This window comes from Gavia stellata, chromosome 7 (assembly GCF_030936135.1).
Source record: "Gavia stellata isolate bGavSte3 chromosome 7, bGavSte3.hap2, whole genome shotgun sequence".
Taxonomy (NCBI): Eukaryota; Metazoa; Chordata; class Aves; order Gaviiformes; family Gaviidae; genus Gavia; species Gavia stellata.
Window position 1 is genome coordinate 19,629,784 of NC_082600.1, and position 25,721 is coordinate 19,655,504.

Below are 25,721 nucleotides of genomic sequence, written 5' to 3' on the forward strand. Positions count from 1 at the left end.
AGCTATGCCTACTTGAGGCAACAGGATCCCACCGTCTGGTGATGCATTCATTGTACAGTGATTGTACAAATTGGAACTCAAGGTGCTATATCCCTGCCGCTTTTAAGTTCAGGTGTTAATACTATTCTACTTAGTATGTATCGCCGCGTCAGTCCATCCATATGCAGACCCGGCAGGTCACTTAGTTCATTTTAAAGCTGTCAGATTAAAAGGAAAACTTGAGATCAACACCAAAGTGAGAAGAGGCCTTTAATCTTAACCTACATCTGGATTACAAAAATGAATAAAAGCTTGGCATTGACTTTCAACTTTGACAGTCTTACCAGTAAGATGTTGCTGCAGCAAATCTTGGTGCTTACAGGTATCTTTACTGTACTGATCTCTTTCAACTGTAGAGAAAGAAACCTGCAAAATTATTTCCTGTCAGAAAAAACTCTTTTGCTAGAGTCCCAGTAGAAGAGAGTCTGTAATTTCTACCTTTACCTCTGAAGCTGTAAAGGGAAGAAGTGAATTGGTGACAGATTCTGACAGCTGGTTATAAAGGAGCAGACTGTGTTAATTTGCAGTAAGTGGAACAGGGCTTGCAGTTTCTTGTGTCAGCATGAGCAGGGAGGGGGAAGAGGGAAAGAAATGGGAAGAAGGGAATGCTGAGCACTTTGACGCACTGTAATGTACAGGACATTCTGGTTGCACACCATTGCTTTTGAAGAAGCAATGGTCTCCACATTTAACTTAAAATCTTTAAGAAAAAAAAGCAGATTCACCTGTCAACTTTTTTCTTGAAGGGAAATGGTACCATTTTCAAATGGTAAAGTCAGCAACATGGACATGGATTTTCTTATCTCACCATGTGCCAGTTATCAACAGATTACAGTGAAGTTTTCTTTCTGACAAGTATGCACTTTTCTAAAATTCTTAGTCACATCGACAAAGTGCAAAACCTTGTGGCAGAAGTTTACCAAAAAGCAAGATAAGTAATTGCAGTGGTTTATTTTACCCAATATAAGGATATTCAGAAAATGAATGAGGATAGGGTACTGATTTTGGATGTGGAAAAGCACTAGAAGAGAGGATCATTTAGTGAATGCAGCGGTGGAAGAAATACAAGAAAGCTGTTTTCTGGAAGACTGCTCAGAACTCATCAAAGATTTGCAGAACCAGATGTCAGCAGAATGCTCCTGTCTCTAGAGCTGTTAAAGCCTAACCATGCTGGTCTGGAGGATGGTAAGCCCAGCCTGTTGTTGGCCAGTCCTGTCAGAGCCACTGGTTTACAAAAATCTGTTGTTGGGTCTTCTGTCTTGAAGGTACTTCACCTTATTTGTAAGTCTTGCTAACCACCAGGGAATGAACAGTGTTTGGCAAATAAGGTTCTTTAGCTGTGTTGGAATGATAACTGTAATGAAGGTTTTGATCTTCAGTCAGTTTTCTTCTCCAGGCCATAGAGTTCAGAAATAGGAAGAGATTTTTTTGTTGCTCTAAATTGTGTGGTTAACCACTGTGGTGGCTTCAAAGCTAACGCAAAGCAATCTGGAGAAGTACATCATATAAATATTAACAAGTTAACCTTGGTTTCCCTTAGGAGAGATTCTTGCCAGAGCTGTGCATAGCACGGCGCAGCAGTGTGTGTATTCCCCTTGGATAGCTAGTGATCTGCATGTCCATTGTTCCTCCTCCCCTTGAAGTCGTGCTGGGAACTCTTCTCACAGAAGAATTAAAAGAAAAGCTGAACATCTGTATGCTAGGCAGATGATACTTGGGTGAAGGCAGTTTTGTAGGTAATAACCAAGGATATTTATAGGCTGTTGCATTGTGCACAACTTTTATGGTAGTAGGGAGAAGTATCTGAACAAGTCTTGAAGACAGACTGACAGTATTTGAGCTATTACTGATCTCCAGCACTGTCAGGAGCTTGTTTTTGGAGAAAAAAGTGTGAATATGCCTATATGTTTAAGTCCTATGGTATCAGTATACGTAAAGAATCCCACATTCTTCTAGCGTACATTTGGATTAAGTAGGTTATGCAGGTTTTGTTTGTGGTTTTTTAAATTATTATTTATTTTTACTCATATTGTATACTTAGTTCTGTTCCTTTCCTGAGTTTTCTATTTATGTTAACCCTCTTATCTCTTTGATTTCTCTAGTCTTTCTCCTTGTCCTGAAAGGCAATGCATGGATCTTTCTGCCCAAAAAAACCTGTAGAGTCAAATGTCCAATATATAAAAGGAATAAAAATAGGCAGGACAGCTATGCAACAAACCCTTCCCTTTATCAGAAGTGTAGAAATACCTAGCTTAAAATACACTGGCCAATGAATAGGTATCTTACTCTTCAGACAGCTATTACATTTGATAAACAGAATGTGTAGTGTTAGAAGTACAAAAAGAACAGTTTTAAAAATATTAAAAAAAAAGAATGTTTTTTTTGGCGTGCAAACCAGAAAGTACAAACTCAAACAGCACCTTCAAACTTGGATCTAAACATACTCTGAACGACAGGTGTCAGATCTGGCTGGCTGATTTGCCTTTTACACTTTGAAGTAGGGTTAGGTCAGAAGCATGCAGGAGAAATCTGCTTTGCCCTACAGATGTGAAACTTCAAATTTTAAAAAACCTGTATTTGGACCTAGCAGGGAGCACTAAGAGGCTGAAAGCTGGCAGTTATTACCCAGAAACTTTGCTCAGGAATCATCTTTGTGAACTGAAGATAGATAAAGCCCACAGAACGATAATTCACATCTGTCCCCAACCAACTGTAGTCACAGTAACATTACTGCTTTCTACTCTAGTTTTTATCAAGCAGCTAAAAAAAGCACATATTTTCTGTTGTTACCTGGTCTGTGCTGGTAGAATGATCTCCAGGGCAGTGAAGCAGACCAGAAATGATCCATTCTGTGGTTTCAGGCAAATGCTAGACCTTTTGGAGACTTCTTTGATCACGTTATTGTACTTTAAATAAACTGTGGCTCAGTCCTAATCTTCCCTGGAAATATCTAGTTGAACTTTTCATAGAAAGGAGCTATGACATAGTGGAGTCCGTGAAGAGGAAAAATTTTTATTTCTGGAGAATCTCAGAAGACACAGGCGGTATTTGTCTTTCTGCCAACAAGAGCAACTGTTAGGCAATAGAGTTCTGAAAGGTTGAGCAGGGCCAGATAAAGTAAGTTGCAGTGTGTAAAGCCAACTGAATATTGGAAGAACATAAGAAATGTGCTACTGAGTCAAACCAATGAGACCAGAAATGCATGCAGCACTCAAGATGCAGGCATGCCATGGTTTGTGGCAGAATGATGCCTGCTGCTTTGTTCTCAGTAGCTTTGCTAGTGATGCCTGGTGTTTTCACGGAATCACAGAATCACTAAGGTTGGAAAAGACCTGTAAGATCATCAAGGCTGCCACTGCACAATGCAGCAAGGACACTGGGGAAATGTCTGTGATTTCCTATCTGACGTCCTGTGTAGAACAGCGTGTCAAACGTAAATCAGTCTTCTGTAGAGTAAATAACTTGTGTTTGACCAATTCATGTTATTCGAACAGTATCCAGTCTTGTTTTGGAGACATCAAGACTTGAAGAATCCACTGCCTCTTTGGTTTTTGACCAAATAGTTAATTATCCTGATAGCTTTTAAAAAGATCTAATTTCTTATGTAAATTTATTTGCCACAGGTCTCCAGCTTTGTGTTATTTTATTTTCTCTGTTAATCTATTTGTAAATGCTGTTTTCTTTACATGACGTTTAATTTCCAAAACATAAAGCCAGTATTTTGTTGGTTCTCCCAATTATAATGGCAGAGATAGACTGTTGATTGGCCGGGTCTCTTAACTCATATTTTCTGTGCAGAAATAGCAGCTAGCAATCCTGTTATTTGGTCCACATTTTGCCAATTCTTAGTGCTTCTGCCCATTTGGATTACAGGTCTCTTGGAATTTGCCCGCGCTTATCCTAGGAAGTCTCCTTCTCCTCTCTCTGCTAAGGACCTTGCTTTTGGAACATCATGATGCAACCTTGTATGCAAATTTCCAGCTTTTTCTCTTAGAGTCACATCAGGCTAGGCAGGCTATACTCTGCCACTGTCTTCTGCCTTCCTTTGGGACACAGGCGCAAGCCCAGTGTCCTCACGGGTGTCTCTGGCATACCATGAGCTGTTCAGAGGGACGTGATGAGACCAAAGGGGGCAACCCTTTGTTTTAGAACTGTTGTGTACTAATTCCGGATCTACTGATTTTTAAGACTTCTCTCCAGTTATTAATGTCATTGAAAAAATCTAATTTAAATGCATGATTTTCATTCTTTCCAAACACAGAACAAAAATAGTTGCTGAACACTACTTTATCTATGCGACAAACATTTCTCTTACCTCTGCATAGTAATGAACTGATGAGGTTGCTAGAATTTTTTCATTATCTTTATCCTCAGCAACTCCTGATCTCCGTGGATTCCTCTAATTTATTTCAGTTTTCTTACCCATTTGTCGTAGTCCTAACAACATACAGCAATTTCTGTTAATGTTTTCAACTGTAGCCTACTGGTTTAGAAACTTTCAGAAATTATATGTAGCTTTCGACTCCCTCTGGTGGTCTGACAATGTAGTTGGCAAGTTGTTTAACTGCTAATACTGACGGTAACAAGGAAAATGTTTGAATGCAGTATGACACTGTAGATGCTTCAAATTTAACCATCATTGTTTGTCCCACATGCATTTAAATAGCAATGGGGAAAATATTGATGTTTATTAATAATACAAGTATTTTTTTACCAATGAGTAGCTAGGAACATTAAAAAAAAAAAGAAAAGAAAAAGTGAAAATTCAAAGCTTTTCTTCTATGTAACAATTGAACTTGTTTTAAAGGGATTGAACTTAGCAACTGAAGAAGAAATGTAACTCAACTGCTGCACTCTGCTGTATCAGTAAATTCAATGTGAGAAACACTTGATCTTCATCTTCCCTTAAGTGGTCACAGAAGTGCAGTTTGAAACAGCAATTATGTGAAGACAGTGATTTCTGTGTAGACAGAAACTGATCTGGGAATAAAACTTAAGTATGATTTTAGCCAATAATGTAATGAAATCAAACAATTGTACCACAGAGAGAAGAGCTGCTGCTGTTGCTTTGCTAGCTAAAGAGAGTTTATTCAGATTTAAGAAGAGGTTCAAATTTAATAAAATCTAGTTTTCTAATTTCCTAACATGTAAGAGGTATTTTATTTTTACCCTTAAGAAACAGTTAAAAATGGTACATGTCTTATTTTCTGTGCCGGATAGAACAAAAGGAACTGAAAAGCAGTGGGTTAATTAAAGTGTAAGGAGCTTGCATCTTTCTAAAAATACACAATTATTATTTTTTTAAATCCAGAATAGTTCTATTCTGGACACTTTTTGCATAAATGAGTCAAAAGAATAGGAAAATGCCTTTGCCACTGAGGTTCAATTTGTCTAGGAAGATTTTTTAAGTTCAAGCAAGAGATTAAGCTACAATCTGGATCACATCTAGAATTTAGCTGGACTGTGTCTATCAGTTTTGTTATTGCGCAAAGGCAGTGCAGAGACCCTCTTTACCTGCTGCCCTACGAGCATCATTGTGTGGGACAACAGTTTGAAATACAGCAGGAAAGAGGTTTGCCATGAGTGTAACACAATGGAAGACCCATGATTAGACCTGACCTTGGTTCTTCCCTGAACTTAAAAGTAGCCAAAGCATTTATTTTAAGTCCTTAGACCTTTGAACAAGGCAGAAAAGTTTTACATGGCCACAATAAACATAAGAAACAGCCAACTATGGTATTTTTGTTCCCATTTTGCTTCCTGTTAGTTACTACATGTTAATATAGGATAGCAACTTTACTGGCAATATAGCTTTGTAAAAATACAGTTGTGGGACAAGTAGCAATTCAGATACAAATGCTCACATCTATTCAGCCTATAAACACCAGTGAAGTGCTTTTTTTAATTCTGGGAGGTGACTTTTTTTTTTCTTTTTTGTATGTGTAAATACACGCGTTTGTGATGTGGAGGATATTTCCAGAAACAGTATGACAGGTTTAAAAGGCAGTATGAAATATTGGGCCAAAACAATATGTTTTAAATACATATTGCCAATTGAGCGATAGTCTTTGTTGCCCTTTCATTGGCAATGCTGGTTCCCATTTAGCGTGAATGGGCTTGGAAAGGATCTCTTTTGGACTCTGACTTTTTATCTTTTGCAACACAGTTAGTAATTAAACTTCAGATTCAACCAATCAATAGCAATGACTGTTAACACTGTCATTTATTAAAGACTAAGAATTAACATCAAGAGATCTCATACAATAGTGAAAAATAAGTATTTGCCTGATTGTACAGGCATACATTCCTTTTTAAGTATCAATTATACTGCTCATTATTTGACAAGTGCAATATGAATTGAATCAGTTTGAAAGCAACAAACTACAAAATCAAAAGTCCATTGTGAAGAAAAAAAATATGCTTTCCAGGTTCCTAGGTTCTCCTGAATTGTTTTGTGTATGATTTTAACTTTCAAACAGCAGTAAGGGCTTAATGGTTTACAGAATAATGTACATTCACAGATGTAACTATTTTATCTTCAAGAAAATAAACTCATCTAAGTACAAAACCTTGAAATGTTGAAATATTTTGATAAAGCATATTTCACTTCTTATATGACTGTATTCCTTGCTATGAGGCGGGGGTGGCAGGTTTTATGCATTTCATCAAACTGTTGATTTTGCGGATGCTGTTCAGTCTCACTTTACTTCCCTTTAAATTGCATTTTGATACTCTCAAAAAGGAACCAAGTGTCACTGTGAAATTATTTTCTCTAACAATTTTCATATGGTCTGTTCTAAATTTTATAGGGATTACTGGCTCCAGTAAGAATGGAGAACTCTGCAGTTACCGTGTTTCACTAACAGTGTTATGCTAACTGAAAAAAAAAGACTTACATTCCAGTAAAATTTTTGCTTCTATAATACTTACGAGTTGTGTTCTTCACTGTAGAGAAATTACTTCTCACATTAATGCATTTTGGCCTGAAAATTTTTGCACTTCACATTTGAGAAAATGGCAGACAGTAGTAGGAGTTGAATATGATTGCTTTAAAATACAAACGATATTTGAATTGCATCTCTGATCACTTGCAATAGAATGCGTTTAACACCTTAGTAGATGTTAAAATGTTGATTTGAATTGAAAGATAAGAAATTGGTAAAATAAGGATTTAAGGTGAGGAAAAGCTTCTTTTTAATATTGGCTTTTTACTTCTATTTTACACTTTGTGGAGATAAAATAGGCACTTCTGTGCTGTCTTCTGTGACATTGTATTTCCCTCAAAATCGTCATCTTTCGATGATGCATGCTATAGGAACTCTGAGGAAGAAAATAGTTTTAATAATGAGCACTTTGATTAGCAGCTTCAGACAAACTCTACTTGGGAAAAAACCAAACAAACCACTGGTCAGTGTGCCAGACTAAAACCAGAGTAGAAGGTAAACTTGCATATTAAACACTTTATCTGTAAACAGTGAAACAACACTTGCCATTAAGCATTGATAGTTTTTGACACAAATTGGATGTTAAGCTTTGACTAGCCTGTTTTCTCAAGGGCCTCAATACCAGTGAGCTGACTTCAGCAAAGCTGTCATGAAAATGCTGTTTTAAACATCTTTTTTTTTTTGATAAAGAAAAGCTAGAACACAGGTGAGGTTTGGTTCCTCCCTTGTCACTTCAGCAGTGAATAGTATTTGCCTAAGAAGCCAGAAATTCAGTCTAGAATAAAACCCAGTTACTTTGTAAGTTTGCTTCCATTTTTTTTGCTCATGTGAGTTCCTAGCATTCTATTTGAATATGTTACCTTTAAAAATGCAAGTATTTTTGAATTGTTTTTTCTGAGTCCTTGTTACAGGATGTTTAATATCTTAGTACAAGTTAAAATGTTACTTAATTTAAGTCAGTTTATATTCTCTATAACTTTTACATTTTTACCAGTTTAAACTCCCATCACTTCTGTTTCTCATAGTACTGTATGGAGTAGCAGAAAACTTCTTTATCAGGTTTATTTTCAGGTTACCAGAAGTATCAGAGTACCATACTAGTGTGCTCCTGTGAACTGAAAGTTCCTGTTGCTTCACACCAAGCTCATGAAATTGTACTGAACAGTCCATTATTTCTCTTATTGCCCTCTGTTCGGGGGGATTGGAGTGGGAGAGGTGGCGTAAGGCAAAACGGTTGACCAATACATTTTAGTTACTTCTCCTGCATTTTAATTTTCCATAATTTTCAGAAACCAGGTATCTCCCTGTATCTTCTAGCTAGCCAGCTACCTCACCTTACAAGCAGACTTCCTATTTCAAGCAAAGTGCATGTATGCTTCAGTCTGTGCTAACAGTTTACTAAATAGGCCATTTCCAGAGACCAACACTTGGTTTCAGTTTGAAAAAATACGCGGCAATTGACAAAATATGCAGGATCAGTCTTCTTTTCTACATCACTTTTATGCCATTCATTCCAGATCCATTATTGTATACTATTATGGGTCATTTACAATGGAATCTTCTCAGAGCATTCTTAGGTGTATGGAAGTTTTGTTAATGTTAAATCAGATTTCCTAACCGTTCCAATGCATTTCAAAATATACTAATTCCTCTTGCATAGATGTCTCACTTCATAAATAGTAGCTGTTGAGATAATAGGCCTGATGAACTGTTATGTAAATATTTTAATGCTATTCTTTTGGTTTTACTGAAATGACGTGGTCAGTGCTAACAAAATGTGTTAAAATTGTTGTGAATAAATATGAATAATCTTCATAAGCAAATTAACTCTTTCCAAAAGTTGAAGTGTTAGCTTTCATAGTCTTATGTGTAAAAGAACTAGTAGTTGTGATATCAAGGATTTTGAATTATCATTCCTTTCCTGCCTCATTTTTAATTTAATCGTCTTATCACTCCAGTAAAACACCATGCTGTAGTCAGTTTAATGTTCTCTGGATCTTCTGAAACCTCATGTAAGCAAAATTGCTTTATCACATATTTCTCCTTTTGTTACAGTATTAAATCTTCTTTCCACTCTTGCAGTACTCCATTGTGTTTCTTAAACACTGTTATGTTCTGCTACTGTTTCTATTTCACTTTTTAAAATCTGAAGTATACTTTGTTTTAAATTGGACTGTAACCTGAAAGTGCTGTAACAGCAACTTGATAAAAAGGCAGGTTACAATATCTGAATTTTGTGCTATTATGCTTTCAGTAGCACTGGGAATGAAAAGTAAATTAGTTGAAACACTGAGAAAGACATCTGATACCTGTCATAGAGTTGCAATAGCTGTGATGCTCTAAGGATAGAAGCAAAGCAAGGTATGTAGGAAGTGGATATTTATTACATTGAGGATACAGCTGGGGAATACACGGACAAGCCTGGGTCCATTCCTGATCAATTAATGATTTGATGGCAGTTGTTGATTTCCCATCTTTAAAAAGATGCATCCTTTTTCTGACCTTTCAGTTGATGATCAAAATCAAGCAAAACTTCAGAAAGCGCCGGTCCCTGGTATATGTGGCACACACAACACACAAACTAGAAAATTGTTTAGAAATTCTGTTATGTGGACAATGACTCTACCAATGCCCATAGGCATGTTATGTTTACATTTAACGGATCTATTTATGTAACAGCACATAAAGGTGACTGGTGGTAGTATTGTTCCCCAAGAGTTTGAAGAGCATAATTCACAGGGTTTGGCGAATAAGTTATATTGGTTTAAGTCATGAAACAATGATTGACCTGTCGCAATCTGGTAATGTTATGTTTGCCAAATTTGACTTCTGAGTTTGTGATCTTGACATTTCTGAAGACTAAAATGTGCTAGAAGCAGAGGAGCGCAGTGCATGTAACAGCAATAATAGCATCCATTCTGTATTTTGAATCTTCAAACCAGCAGTCAGTCATCCTCACAAACTCAACCAAATACCTATTGGCCTCACTGTCTTCTCTTTCTAGGGATAAAGAGCATTAATTGTACAAGTCTGCACTATAATGCAAGGATGCGGAGCAAGACATTTAAATTATTTAAATTCATATTGTGTCTAATGTAGCAGATTACAGTGCATCTCTGCAAAACCTTTCTGTCAATGGGCTGTATCATTATTTTGGGAAAAGTCAATAGCAGTTTGTGAGATTTTTCTTCAATGCAGTCTTGTTCTTTTTGCTATGTTTTTCAGTGAAAAATCGGTCATGGCAGTTGTTTTCTGAGGTGTACATATGTTTGTGGAACTGATGTGTCACATATATGTGACATAGCATTTGACAAAGATATGTGGTGTTTATTTAAATTGTTTCAGCTAGTGTTTTTATTCCATCCAAATGTTGGAAATGCATCTATAGGGAATAATCTACGTACAGTGCAGATCTTTGTTATACACATGCTGCTCAAGCCTCTGCTGTTGAGCCAAGGAGCAGGTGAGTGCTGAGCTGGTAGGCCATGCTGAGCTTCCTCTTATGCTCTTGCGCGTCGTGTCAGATAGATAGAGTCAGCTAAATGAGACCGCAGAGGAAGTGTGGTGTGAGGTATGTGGATGGAGAAGACAAGAGATTGCCTTTAGGTGGACTGAAAACCCTAGAGCGCGTGTGGATGAGAGGTTTCAAGGTGGGGGAAGAGGCGAATGTTAATGGACAGGAACTAATTTTGTGTTACATTTTGTGTAAGTGGAAAAGTATACCAGACAGGGCAATGGTGTATGTTCATCATTAGCCTGTGGAAGAATGAGATGAGGTGAGTTTTCCATTTTTTTCCCCATGTGTAATTGGGCAAACTGTTTTAAAGGAGCAGTTTCTGGCGGTGGCCGCAGGAGCCCGGCTGTACCGGCCCGGCTACCAGCAGCGCCTTCAGCAGCGGCGCTGTCTCCTTCGGCAGCTTCCCTCCCTCCCTCCCTCTCCTCTGGGTGTCAGGGCAGCCCCGGCCCCGGCCCCGGCCCCGGCCCGCAGGGAGGCAGGCAGCCGCGGCCGCCGCGCAGTCCAGGCCGCGCTCCCCGGGCGGGCCCCGGCCCCGCCCCGCGCCGCCCCGCCGCGGCCCGGCAGGTGGCGCCGCTCCCGCCGCTCGGCCGCCAGCGCGGCGCGGGCCGCAGCCTTCGAGTTCCGCCGCTCCAGTCGCTGCCGCCGCCGCCGCCGCTCAGGCGCCCGGTGCGGCCGCCGTCCTTTCCCCGCCTCCCCGGCCCCTTCCCCTGCCCCTGCCGGGGCCCATCGGCCCGGCCCGGCCATGGCCACCAAGAAGGCGGGCTCGCGGCTGGAGACGGAGATCGAGCGGTGCCGCTCGGAGTGCCAGTGGGAGCGGATCCCCGAGCTCGTCAAGCAGCTCTCGGCCAAGCTCATCGCTAACGGTGCGGGGCCGGGCGGGAGGCGGCAGGCCGCGGCGGAGGGCCCGCGGGGGGGCGGCCGGCGGGGCTCCCGGACGCCGGGCCCGGCAGGTGCAGCCCGGCGGGCCGGCGTGAGGGGCCTGCGGGCCGCCCCGCGGTGCCCGGGGAGGCGCCAGGGCGCGGGGGCCGCTGGAGGGGCGGGGAGCGGGGAGCGGGTCGGCGCGGTCCGGCCGGCGCGGCCCCGCGGAGCCGGAGCCCCGAGGAGGGCGGCGGGGAGGCGGGTGCTGCCGAGGGCCTGACCCCGGCGTGCGGGCGCCTCGGGAGTCGGCCCCGGGCGGTGAGCTGGGGCTCACCCCCCGCCTGAGCACCCCTCTGAGGTCCGAGGGAGGCCGCGTTTCGTCTCGCTGGCACCGTAGCCCTGTGGGTTTACGTCCAGAACTGCTGAGCAGTCTGATGGTTTATCATGGGTGTTGCAGTTTTGCGGGCAGACATGCTGACAGTGTGCATGAAGCCCTAAATGTCCTTCTGCCTTCTGTGCACAGCCGGAGTACCCGTACACAGCGTGTCGTATGAAGGTTTCTGTCCTTTTACTTAAAAACATACTTCAGCATTATAGTGCCGCTTCATTTATTTTCTTATAAAAACTATGAATGGTTTGCTTGGTCCCTTATTTCTTATATCACCAACTTTTAAACGTTTAGCTGCCTAATGAACAAGGGAGATGCCGGGAAGTTCTCTTTGGCATGGATGCCTTCATTCTGTGTGTGAGAAAAGTCACAGGGATAGTGTCTACCCCTCTAGGCTCACTCATCTGTTTGAGGTGGACCTGGAGATGCTTTTAGAGAGAAATGAAGTCTGCAGAGACAGATCTTGGGATGAATTCAGAGGTGGTAAGTTAACATAGACAGAGGATGAGGCGTAAGGTTGGCGTCACTGGGAGTGTGTTGCGAAGGCGGTGATAGCTTTGAACGCTTAGGCAGGGAAGAAAGCTGCATGATTCAGGTCTATATAAATACAAATAAAAGAGGAAAAGCCTGAATCAGAGTAAAGAGAAGAGGGAGAATTTAAGAATAGATGGATGGGTAGTAGATGATCTTACATGTGTTGGCCTTAAGAACAGCTGGGTGATGATCCTGAAACACACTGGTACTATACTAACTAAAAATAAACACAAGTGAAAAGGTGGAAGGTATTATGTTTAGTTTAAGGACATGCTTCATTGAGTTATAGACTATGAACTAGTTAGAGATCAGTTCAAGCAAAGACAAGTGTTTTTTGGCTGTCTGGTTGAAAAGATCTTCATACTTTTAAGATGTACTATGGTATTTCAGACAGGGAGGGAGAGCTAGGCAGAGGATCTCATTGACGGTTTGAACTTAAATTTCTCTGACCTGGGTACTCTTTACCTAACAGAAACATATCAGAGAAGATTATGCAGTCTGCATAACTTAAGTGATTTTCCTATTATGGTGTCTTCTAGATTCTGTACCAGTCAAAACACAAGTTATTGGAACATTTCCTGATCTTCAAAACATGTGAAAGTGTCATATGTAGATTTTTGTCTCTTTCTGACAGCACAGGAATGCTTAAATCAATATCGATGGCTTCCAAGTTCTAGCTAACTGAGAACACCAGCAGTCAGTAAGCTAAGTGATCATAAGGGACTCTCCTTTTGTAGTGGAGAAACACAGGAAGAGAATAATTTATTTAATGAAATACATGCCCCTGCTGTTGAGAGTGTCTAAAACTGTAAGTTTGTGTGCTAGATCCTGGTGTACCTAACAGGTTGCAGGCGGAGGTTATCAGCTAGTGAGACCACAGAGGAGAGGCAGTGCCTGTGTTCCGCCTGTGAAGACAGATATGAAGTAAAAGGCGCTCCAGTGTGTATCCCTGTTGTTAGCTAATCTGAAGCAATTAATTTAAGAAAAAGTACTCAGAACTTCACTGCTTCCTTCTGCAGTAATGTTCAGTTTTACAAACCAGCTAGGGAATGGATAACAAAAGGTCTGTTTTTTGGCTGAAGGTGGAACAATATGTCACAGGAATGATTTAAAAGCATGAGAGAAGGAAAAAGAGGGGAGAGGATCTTCATTCTGTCCATATATTGGTGTGTAGGGAATTGGCTCTGACTCTTGAATGCTGGAGCATTTTAACAGAGGATATCAGCATTGCTAGGAATAGGGTTTATTGCTCTTTGAACACAGATGGGAAGGGAACCTTTGGGGAAGCCCTCTTGTAATCTTTTCAATCTTGCACTATCGCAAAACAATAGACTGTTACTTCACCAGGACTTAATTACACCACCTGTTTGGAAATGGGGATTAGAGAAGTTGACAGAAATTTTAATAGGATGGATTATTATTTGGGATGTCTTACATTGATACAGTCTTTCCTATAATCAAGTTCCCATCCCTTGAAGCTTGCAACCCAAATTAGGTGAAGGAAGAAATAGCAGTAACAGCTTTTAGGATGAAGGTATGTGTGGATGCATAAGGCAATAATACATTCTTCTGGAGAAGCGCAGCGCTTGAGAAGTGCGGTATTTTGTGTGGACTTGATTATTGTATTGTTTATTCTGTTTTGTTCTGCTGATGGATCCTATCTACTCCCTCGTAGAGTTAGGAGTCTGTACAAAACCTGACAGTGGATCAAATGTAAATGACAGTTTATGTAGGATTTTGGATGCACAAAAATGGCACTTACTAGAACGAATTTCTGTATCTGACGGATTGTATTTGAAAGCCTTTGTGAGCTTACTGAGCTTTAAGATAAAGAGGGAAGAGAAATGTTAATGGATTGGGCACTGCCTTTGCTATTCTATAAGTAATAGTCACAGTTTGGATCATGGAAAATGTGTGCTCTGTGTCAAGCCTGTGACTTGCGTTGTTTTTCACAAAGGATAGATAGATGAAAGAAGGGTATTTAACCTAACTTGGAATTGTTAGGCACTTTCCCGGTTTGTATTACATTTCTTTCCTTCAGAACCGGGTCTCAGCAGCAGTAGTAAGATTCATGGCATGTAACACAAATCTCCATTTGAGCTCTTGCTTCATCAGCACTCCCATAAAAGATGGGGTCAAAACTGTAACATGCAGGTGTGGTGGGTTAGCCTTGGCTAACAGCAAATGCCAGCCCAGCTGCTCAGTCTCCCCCCTTCCATAGTGGGGCAGGGGCAGAAAATAGGATGAGAAGACTTGTAGCTTGAGATAAAGACAGGGAGATCACTTAATAATTACTGTTGTGGGCAAAACAGGTTCAACTTGGGGATAATTAATTTAACTTGTTGCCAGTTAAAATAGATACAGATAGTAAGAAACAGAAAGACAGACATGAAAGCAACACTTTTCCTCCCCCCCTTTCCCAGGCTCAACTTCACTCCTGCGCCCCAGACTCTTGTGTCCCTCCTTGCGTGGTGCAGGGAGCAGAGGGGTTACAGTCAGTCCGAGGTGGTTTCTGCTGCTCCTTCTTCTCGTGTTATTCCTCTGCTCTGGCATGGGCTCCCCGCTGGCTGGAATCCTTCAAGAAAAAAAATCTGCTCTGCCACAGGCTCCATGTTTCTTCGGGGCATATCCACCTGCTCCAGCTTGGGCCCTTCCCAGGCTGCGGTGGTGGCTATCTGCTCTGGCACCAGGAGCACCTCCTCCCCCTCCTTCTCTGACCTTGGTGTTCCCTCTGCTGTTTCTCACTCCTTTTGTTCCCTCCTCCTCTCTGTGGCATTTTCTGCCCTTTCTTAAATATGCTTTCCCAGAGGCGCCGCCAGCTTTGCTGAGGGGCTCAGCTGTGTCTTGCTGTGGGTCTGCTGGAGCCAGCTGGGCCTGGGACATGGCAGCCCCTGGCCTCTTCCCACAGGAGCCGCCCTTGTAGCCCCCCTGCTGCCAGCACCTTGCTGTTTACACCCAGTACAGCAGGATTTACAAAAACTGTAGCAGCTGGCATAGAAAAATCATTGTGCTACTCTGAGGTTCACAAAGATGTGGTTCTTGGCTTGTCTGTAGGCTGTTTGGTTGCAAGAAAGGTGCCGTCCTAAAGTGTTCACATCCTGAATATCACTTCTCAAATGGAACTGAGACAAACCCCAAGTTGTTAGAGATAAAATCTTAAAGCCGTTCTCACTGATGAAACTTTGTGAGTGTTCCCAATTCCTGAAAAAGGTTTTTTCTAAGAAAATGATCTGAAGACATTTTGATCCCGTTTGTTGAATTTTTGTCTAACATTACAAATGAACAGCATGGCAGTGAAGCACGGTCATGAGAGTTAGCAAAACCTCCAAGTACAAAATTACTTGTTCACAGATTATTAGAAGAGGTAAAATAGTAAATGTTGAATATCTGAAATTAATGAGAAAGTATTTTAAAGTGCACCCAGAATTGGGAAGCATTGGTTATAGGATTCTTTTCTATTTTAAGCCAGTCTGAATGGGCTACTTTATTAAATAAAGGCCTTAATCTGTAGGAGAACCATGTACAACTTTGTCTTGGAAAACTTGGTTGGCATCAGAAACACAGTTGTGTGAATGAAATGCAACATGCCATGAGAGGAAGATTTTCTCTAAGATCACAGTTTAGTATAGCAGTCCCCAAAATAACTGTTGATGACCACAACGCTTTGATGTTAATGATGACATATATTTGAAATGCCCATTATATTTTTTTCATTAAAAGTTTTTATTTCTTAAGAGATCACACTGTAAAGTTGCTCTTATCAAATACTGAAAAGTAAGGCTTACAAAAACCCAGTGATGATTCTTTTTCAGTAAGTTTATCATAACATGTTGGTCTTACAGATTGACTCACTATTTTATTGAAGTGTTCAGGTTTATGAGGATTGTGTTTTGAAACCTTTCTGCAATAGTTTTAATGAGAGTATCCTGTCATTCATAGCTTTGGGAATTGGGATTCTCAGGGTGCCTGGAATTTTGTGGTGCTTTCATGCTAATTTTGGAAGCTAGCAATCACATTTCAAAACTAGTTGCAAGTCCATCATGAATTTTTGATGAAACAGTAGCATCTCGAAGGAAGCGGCTACAATGGACTTCAGTATGATGGTTGTGTCTGCTCAGAACATTCTCAGGACATCAGTGCTCTAATGTTTTCTTTCCTTCCTTTGGAAACACAGTGAGGAAACCGTAGGTCAGTTCAGTGGCAAGCCGAATGGATAAAATAAAGGATCTGTGAATTTCCACGGGTATTTCCGGCCATTCATTGTTGCTGCAATCAGAACATGACCTTGCTCAAGTTCAGCGATATGTATGGCTCTGTCTGGAAAAGCACTGAGGAGGCGAGTTTTTGTAGTTCAAGTGAGGCAGAATGATGTAGTTCTGTAGAAACCTTAGCTGGGGTGAAATATTGCATTACTGTGGGGAGAGAATGCACGCCCCGGAAGTTCACAGATCTATACGCTACCAAGAGCATTGTGACATTGCTGTGAAAATAGAACATTACCTACAGGTATTAAGTTTGCTGATGGAAATACACCAGCATTTTAAAACACTGTTTTCTTACCAACTGAATTTCTTACTACCATTGCTATGCCATTTCTGTTTGTTGTTGTTTTGTTTTGTGTATGATCTTTGCTCTGACTGTCTTTCCTCTCAATACCTTGTTTATATAGTTTCTTATTATGTCTTTCCTCACATTTAGCCTTGCAGAATAAGGGAGCAGAGAGGAGTTAGGAGCAGAGTAGCAAACTAAAGGATCAGGAAGTATTTTACATGTCTATTTATTTGTTTGTCACTTCCTATGCTGTTTCTTTATCTGGATATAAGTACGATATAAAAATAGAAGTATCTTACCAGTTTTCATTTGTTTTGCTCCCTTGTGGAATATACAAGTCCTCAGATGTATGGTTAAAGATTATCATCAGTGCAAACCAGGGATTTCTAAACCTCTTAGGACTCATGCCCTACTTAGAAGGTGTTTATCAAATTTGTTTGGTTTTTATATATAGAGCTTGTAATGCAATTTATATATGCAAAGCTTTCTGATGAGATCTACATCTCTACTACAAAAGTTTGCAGACTACGATGTGACGTGCCTTTTTGCGTTTCCACAAAAGTGGAAATGAAGGTCTCTCTTCGTTTGTTATCTTTTGTTTTCCTTCTGTTGCATTCACTAGCATATTTACAGAACAAACAGACTAAGGACACGTATTTTTCTGAATGAAGACCAAAGATGGTGACAGTACTAAGATGTGTTGTCTTATTTATGACTGACAGCTTTGTAACACCCCTGACTATCTGAAGAAACAACAGTGTGAATGGTGATGTAGATCTGCTGCTTGTATTCCATCTGACTTGTCATCTGGAAGAGAAAATACTAACGTAGGTAGTATGATTTCACAAGTAACCAAGCTGGTCTAACACCTTGCTGCTATTGTGTGGAGGAGCTCTTTCTTCCTACCTTTACTCAAGCTGCTCCTTCTTCCTGCAGTTTCTCCTGGTTATGTGTTCCTGGCCCCTCCCTTGTGCTGATGAACACCAGAGGTGGCACTTACTGTGCTGGGCCAGCAGAAAACTCTATGCTCCTCTTTCTGGGGGTAGTTTCTGCAGGCTTACTGAGCTGATTTGCCTCCCACAGGGGTGTGCAGAGTAGTATAACAGCTGGTGGAAAATCAACAGTGGCAGCAGCCAGTGAAGGGCAAAGGTGAGGGGAACTTTCTTCTTCTCCCGCTGTGAGGAAGCATGTAATTGGTCTGAGTGGAATGAACTAAGTACTTCTGGGTATTTGGAGTTTATAGCTGCTTACATTTATAAGGATACTGCCATATATTATGAATATAATTATTGTAGAAATTAGACATCTCACATATTGGGTTGGTTGCACTCTGTTGCTTTGTTTGAAAGTTATAAGAAGAAATGGTAGCCTGACTTACCAGTGTATATATACTGGTATGTGTCTGTATTATAGCTGCTCTAGGTTCTTTTAACCTAACTTCAAGTGTTAAAGGTTAGCATTAACTTTTCTATAGGGGAATAAGTTCATTAGCATACACTCAGGATCATTGATACCACTTTTGTTTGAATTTGTTCTGCATCAAGGGGGCAGAAAGTCCTTAACCATGCCAAATGTGGGCCATTCTCCTTCCCTGCCAAATCTGGGCCATTCCCCCTCCCCGCAAATCTGTCTTCTAAATAATCAGATTTTAGAATTTGATGGTTAAATTCTCTGCAGTTTTCTCTGCACTGAACATGATTTAATTGGTGATCTGATAAGGAACAACTGAAGACAGCAACTGTAAAAAGCAAAGTGGCAGGATGTTGAGATAAGTTGGAGGGAGTGAGGATGTCTGGCTAATAGTGCTATGTTTGTTGGTAGCAAGACCTTTAATCATTGGAGAGCATTTGAGCTCTGCTCCAGGCTCTGGAGGAAGAGTGCTGAATCTGGGCATTTCTCTGGTGTCAGCAAATGTGTGGCAGAATGCATAGTGGCAGTTACTAGTAAGCTGCTCTGATCAGAGATGTTATCAGTTGCTCTGTTGCTTCAGGAGGTGTTGCATGAGTCTCTGCAAGTTCTCACCCCACTGATGATCTGTGTGTGATTGGTATGATTCCACTCAAAATGTGTATGCATAAACAGAAGTCCTTCACTATAATTTTCAAGAGAAGGGAATGCATGAAAGGTGGTGTGGTTTTTTAATGTAGTTGTAAAGTAATTTTAAATCTTCTTTTTACAGATTTTGATACAGCTTTATAGTGTGTATGCTGTTTTTTTCCAACAGGATCTTGATTCATTCAGTTCACAGAATAGCCCAGCCTCTGAAGATAGAGCCATAAATCTTAAGGCCAGAATCAAATGTTTTATCAAATCATTCATTCTGTCTTTATAATTATCTTGATTACTGCCTATGGAATTATCACATAAGAAATCTGTAAAATCTGTAATATTGTAGTAGGAAGAAAGCTGCTTGCCTTAAACACTCTGTTACTAAGTTTGTCACCCATATTAGTATTCTGTAGAGATGGCATATTAACAATAATTAATCAACAACTCGAGTTTTGATACAGCTGCTCTACAGCTGATGTTTCTGATGTAAGGGGCGATAAAGCAAAGCAAAAGAAGGACTTTGAAATGAGTGCTTGTATTGTCTGGAAAAGAGGAGAGGATCAGGATCTGACACTAGCAGATACTTAGGAATCGTTTCTTTGATAATGAAAGCAGATCCTGAATATTTAAGTTGCACTGAAAGAAAGGAGGAAATAAAAGAGGACTTATGTGTTACAGTATTTGGCAAATGCTGCTCTTCCACTGTTAAGTTCCCTGTTCAAGTGTTTAATCTGAAGTTGTGTGTTGTTGTTCTGTTTTGGTTACTTCCTTGGCTATATGAATTAGAGCTTCCCCTTTCTTAGAATAAAGGAGTAGTCTTTTCAGCCTTGGGCTTGGTAGGTGCTCGACCCCTGGTGTAGACAGCTCCTTGGGGAACTGACACCTATTATGTAGTTATGCAGAGTCCAGAGGTGGAGGGCGTTGCCAGGTTTCACAGAAGACTTATCCTTCCCCTCCCCACAAGGAGGTGTAAACTGTGCTCCTTTCACAAAAAGTGTGTGGGAAATCCCTTTTGGCTCTAGACAAATCCTGAATGCAGCTCACCTAAGCCCAATAATTTGTTTTATCTCCATAAAACTTTTGCAAAGGCAACCAAAATATGAGAACACCAACAGCTTCCGGACCCTCCCCTATTTTTTCTGCAGTTAATTATGTGAGCAAGTTGTTGCTTATTTTTCAAGTGTGCCTATTTCAAATTCAGGTTTGCCTGGGCTCAGCTTTCACCACACTTCTGTTTTTCTTTTTACCATTTAATTACAGTCTATTTACCTTAATGGGGAGAAAATGCTGTGCATTAATCAAGGCTCTAATGGGATTGCTTTAGAGGCGGGTTTAAGGAGAGGCAGAAGTAGGAGACCTACTTCTCTTAGAACAGCTGATAGAATTAAAAAAAAAACCACAACACACAACAAAACAACATGTTAAGTTGCTAAAAGATGCTTTCTGTCTTAAAACTGGTGGTTATGTACCTGAGACAATAATCTCTGAGAGTGACAAGTGTAGGCTACTGCCTTTCAAGAATTTACTTGAGTTTCCCAGGTGGAGCTAGTCAGGAGGAAGGAGATGAGACAAGGCTGGTTTTTTGTGAGTGACTGGCTTTTGGAAATGGTAGAGAACTGCAAGATCTCCTCTTCTGGGGAACAGAGGCTCATCTGTGTGCTTTGATCTGAGCTTTGGGTCATCCCATAGATGAAAAGTGTCCCTAAACAGTGATAAACACAGAGAGAAGGGAGTGAAGGTGCAAACCAAAATCTCTAGATGGTGAGGTTTAGGAGTAAGGAAGTGTTCCTGATGTATAGGAAGTTGGGCAGAGTCAGGATCTCTTCAATCTCTTATTTCTTCTTTTCTGTCAACCATTTTCTTTACCTTCTTGGGAGAATAAAAGTTGGATACCATTGCCATCATCTGTCAAATTTGCACTGTGCTGCAATGGAGCTGTTTGGTACAGCATGAACAAGAGCCACTGTCCCCACGACATGGTTTGGTTTTGCCTTCCATCTAAATAGTCTCTAGTCTTTTTTTGTTGTTGTTAGTAGCGACAGGAAAACTGGTGTGTCCTTTGAGAAACAAATCATGGCAAGAAGCAAGACTGAAAAGAATTCCTAGCTATAACAGCATGTGCTTTTCCTGTTCTGCAAGTCATTCTTTGATCTTCTTTGTAACCTAAACATAAATGGAAAGAAGCTAAATTTTGATCATTCTGCCTCAGTGTGGTTACTAGAACTGTTCCCAGTTAAACACCCAAAGATGATGGTGATCCTGTTTCCCACACTTTGTGCTTCCCAGTCTTGGGTATGATCCACATTTTTACAAGTGTATCATCTGCATCAGTCTGCAGACTCTTAGCTACTCTTCTACTGTCCTCAGAGACCTGACTGGACAAGATCATGAGCAGCCTGCTCTAGTTGATCTTGCTTGGAGCAGGGGTGTTGGACTAGACGACCTCCAGAGGTCCCTTCCAACCTCAGCCATCCTGTGATGCTGTGAATTCTTGCTACTTAGTAGTCAGTGATGGAATCATAAGTGATATCTGTATATCCATATATTGTTTTTCTTTTCTTCAGTGCAAACCTTGTATAAATCTAAGATTAGTTTTAGCATTCATTTTATTTTAGTAACTTCTGGTCAGAGTTACTTGAATGGGTACTTTTGCCAATATTCCTCTCTGGGTACAGCCATTGCTCTTAATGACTTTTACATGCATCATGAACAAAGCAAATGCCTTTGTTTTAAGTGTATGGTCAACTTGTTCCCAGTTAGAAAACACGTGTTTCATGCTGTTTCTGCCAGATGAATATGAAATCAGCTCTGGATCCAGGATTTCCAGATTCTCCTCTGGAAGAAAGCTCTTTTTCAAGATGGTTTTCTTAATAAATGTTCTGTGGGATGCTATAAGATTTTTCTCCTCTTCAGCTGTTTTTACAGGAACTTTACTCTGGAATTTTTGTCTGGGTACTATATGGAGCAGTTGACCCCTTTGGGATCCTTCTTGCTGCATCCCACTCCTGGATAAAAATTCCTCAGTTTGTTTGTTAGATTTAGGCATAATGATAATCCAACATGGTTTAGGAAGTCTGAGGAAAAATCCTCTCAGAATAATGCAACATGCAGCCCTTCAGGTACTCTGAGCCTTCGGTTTTAACTTTAGAGAAAGTAAGAGTTTTAGGGATTGAGTAGGAGGAGTTTCCTTTCTCACTCCCAAGCTAGTTTCCCTCTGGGAAGATTTGAAGCACCAGAACAGAGATTACAAGGCAAGTCTCAACTTGCTGGAATCCTGCATGTCAATTTATGGTCCCACTGGGATACTGGAAATGTCATACTTGTTCTCTTTATCCCTTGACCCTTTCCTCCCCTGCTTTTAAAATTTTTTTATTTTTAGTCCTGAGATAATACTTGAGTTTTTTATTTCTTTCTGTCTCTGGAGTCCAGTCCAGGGTAGGTGAAGCAGCAGCATCTTCTGTTCTTTCAACTCCCATGCATCATCTAATTGATCTCACCTCATGCAGTATCTTCATTTGGAGCTAATGATAACTGTGATCTTTTGACTTCAGTGCATTCAGACAGTTGTGCTTTTTAAAAGTCTGAAATATGTTACCTGAAATACTGAAGACACTGGTGCAGAGTGGGTGAAGTGATACAGCATGCTTCTAGATTTGTTATCTGCTTGCTTACAAGGAAAGATTAAAATTTGTTTGGCCAGTCACCTCAAATTCTGTAGCTAGTTTGCTTATATTTCCTATTCCTAAATACTTGCTATTCAAATTCAGATCCTTCAGCTTGAATCTGAGGTTGAGCCTCTTTGCTTAAATCTTTGTGGTAGGAGATTTTATTCTAATTCTACACAATTTTTCTTGCAGCTGTGTAGTTCAGAAGAGAGTGAAACGAAATACTAAAAATACTTCTTTTAATCTATGCCAAGGAGTGTGAGCCTTGATACCTGGAGCAAGGTTGTTGATAGTTGTTGCCACAGAGGTGATAGCAACTATGTTATCTGTGAGAGGCGTGTTTACGTTATACCTTTCAAGTATTTCCTTGTGATGTTAAAAATACAACTGAAATAAATAATTATCAGGCCCTTTTAAAAAATACTACATTTTCTGCATTAATATTAGGAACACTTGAGAAGTCACATAGATGCTAATTGTGGCCTAGATAACCTTCAGTGTTTTGCTTTGTTTTTTTATCCAAGACTGTTGAACCACCACAGGAAAAGTAATGCTTTAATGCAGCGGCTATTGGGTACCCCACAGAACAACAGGTAGTAGGTTCATTAGTTCTGTTGAGAACACTTAATCATTCACTATGGATGTATCTTGGTGTACTCTGGAATTGAATGAACTTTTAAAGTCACCTCTTGGAGAGGGATGCTGCAGGCAAGAGAGAAGAGGTCCTAATCTGTATTCAGTTAGGGCTTTTTTTTTTTTTTGAGCTGTGTGCAGTTTTGCCATTTTTTCCCTTCTCTCCACTTCTCCTTAAACTTACTCTTAGAAGGGAATTTAGAGCTAGATATTCCTCTCACCTAGCCTGCTGACAACGCCTGGGTTCTTCAACAAATGCCTGGAGGATGTGGTAGCATTGATCAGAAAACTGATTATTTTGTATTTTAGCATGTGACTCAGTGGATGATTCAAGATGGACCATGGTTTTAAGCTAATAGTAATAAGTATTCTTCATCATTCTTGACCCAGGATAAATGAAGATTAATCCTCTGTTTTAATTCTCTGTTTTTCTGCGAGTAACTGCTTCGGATCCCGATAGTGTGGTAGCAATTTTACTTCAAAAAGCAGATGTTAAAAATCAAGTAGCAAAGTAGCTGTCGTTATATTTTTAGACAGTATTTTACAAAGACACGTCATCATGTGTGGTTTTTCTCCCACCCCATATTTATGCCAGCCTTTATTCTCATTTTGAAGATGGTTAGGGCTGATGCATATTGCAAAGAGGGATAGCCATGTCTGCACAAGGTTCTTCTCAGGACATTTTGTATGAGTGTGTCTAAGCTTTCTCTAAGCTGAAAGAAAACAGCTTGCGTGTGTAGAAGTGTCTGGTTTTTTGCTTTTGCTTTCAGTGCTAACAGAAATGGATATTTCACCTAAAGCATCCTTCAGTTCGTCTTGCAGTTCCAAGGTGCTCAGACTTGTCTTTGATTATAGGCAGAGGACATCCTATTAGGCAGGTGGATTATTTCAGTGATACTGTGATGTTGCAGAAACAGATGGGCAAGCTAGGCTGTCCTTCTCCAGTTAGGAAATGGTTCTGCAATGTTGTGGTACAAGTCATCAAATATCCCCTAACTCTACTAAGTAATTGTTGTTGATGAACTCTTCAGTGGAGGAATGGATGAATAAGAGGGAGTCTTTCCTTTGATCAAAAATTTTATATTGATCCATATCTATATCAGTTTTCTAAAAGTGGGAAACTGGTTTTCATGGTATTGAAACTGTTTACTAATGTTTTTTTTTCTTCTGAAACATCTATTTAGACTCGCTGAAAGAACGCTAGACTTCAAGTATCTAAAAACTTTACACAGTTTAATTCTGTCTTTATAAAATGTCTCGTAGAAGAGTATAATCAAGATCACTCATACTGTGCTGGAAGAAAAAGAAAGCAATTTCTTCTCAAACATTGCTTACGTTATTTCAGGATGTCTTAAGGGATAGCTAAAACTGATTAAAAACTCTGCTAGAGCTATGGTTTCATAAATGGTTTCTTTCAGAAATGTCCACGTAATTGAAATTTTTTTATAAGCACCATTGAGGCTTGATCCTACTGGCACAGAATGGTTGACATGCCTTGAGCCAATGCTTTGTCAATAAAGCACGCTCTCAGTTATAATTTGATTTAAAAATTTGTTGCCAATGTCTGACCCTGACCGACTGATTTAGCAGATGAGTGACTCAGTAGATAAGAAAATCCTGCCTTGCGGTAACCTTTAGGTTTGCATTCTGTGACCTGTTGTATTCCAGTGTTAGTCACCAGCAGCTGAGCAAGTGCAGAACTTTTGTGATGAAAGCCAGTCTGACAGTGACTGTTTCTCTGCTAGTGCTGTGTCTCATGATATATATATATAGCAATGCTATGGGGAAAGGGTGAGTTGTGCTGTATATTGGTGACCTAGAAGAACAGATTTTGTTTTGATCACAGAATGACAGAATGATAGGGGTTGGAAGGGACCTCTGGAGATCGTCTAGTCCAACTCCCCCGCCAGAGCAGGTTCACCTAGAGCAGATTGCACAGGAATGCATCCAGGCGAGTTTTGAGTATCTCCAGAGAAGGAGACTCCACAACCTCTCTGGCAGCTCTGCCACCCTCACAGTAAAGAAGTTCCTCGTCATGTTCAGGTGGAACTTCCTATGACCAAGTTTGTGCCCATTACCTCTCGTCCTGTCACTGGGCACCACTGAAAAAAGACTGGCCCCATCCTCCTGGCACCCACCCCTTAAGTGTTTATAAGCATTGGTAAGTTCCCCCCTCAGTCTTCTCTTCTCTGGACTAAAAAGACCCAAGTCCCTCAGCTTTTCCTCGTAAGAAAGGCGTTCCAGTCCCCTAATCATCTTCGTAGCCCTTTGCTGTACCCTCTGCAGCAGCTCCCTGTCCTTCTTGAACCGGGGAGCCCAGAACTGGACACAGTACTCCAGATGCGGCCTCACCAGGGCAGAGTAGAGGGGGAGGATAACCTCCGTCGACCTGCTTGCCACACTCTTCTTGATGCCCCCCAGGATGCCATTGGCCTTCTTGGCCCCAAGAGTGCATTGGTGGCTCATGGTCATCCTGTTGTCCCCCAGGACTCCCAGGTCCCTTTCCACAGAGCTGCTCTCCAGCATGTCAGCCCCTAACCTGT

The 25,721-nt window shown here is 40.7% G+C and overlaps 1 protein-coding gene across 3 annotated transcripts in view; it reads left to right on the forward strand.

Moving 5' to 3' along the window:
- Positions 1-11,242: 11,242 nt before the first annotated feature.
- TTC7B (tetratricopeptide repeat domain 7B) overlaps positions 11,243-25,721 on the forward strand; it is a 151,100-nt gene continuing 136,621 nt past the window's right edge. For 2 of the 3 annotated variants that reach the window (XM_059819233.1, XM_059819234.1), the window contains exon 1: positions 11,243-11,363. In XM_059819233.1, coding sequence (XP_059675216.1) covers positions 11,243-11,363 — 121 coding nt within the window. The remainder of the gene's footprint in view (positions 11,364-25,721) is intronic. The other variant, XM_059819235.1, reaches the window with a different exon arrangement.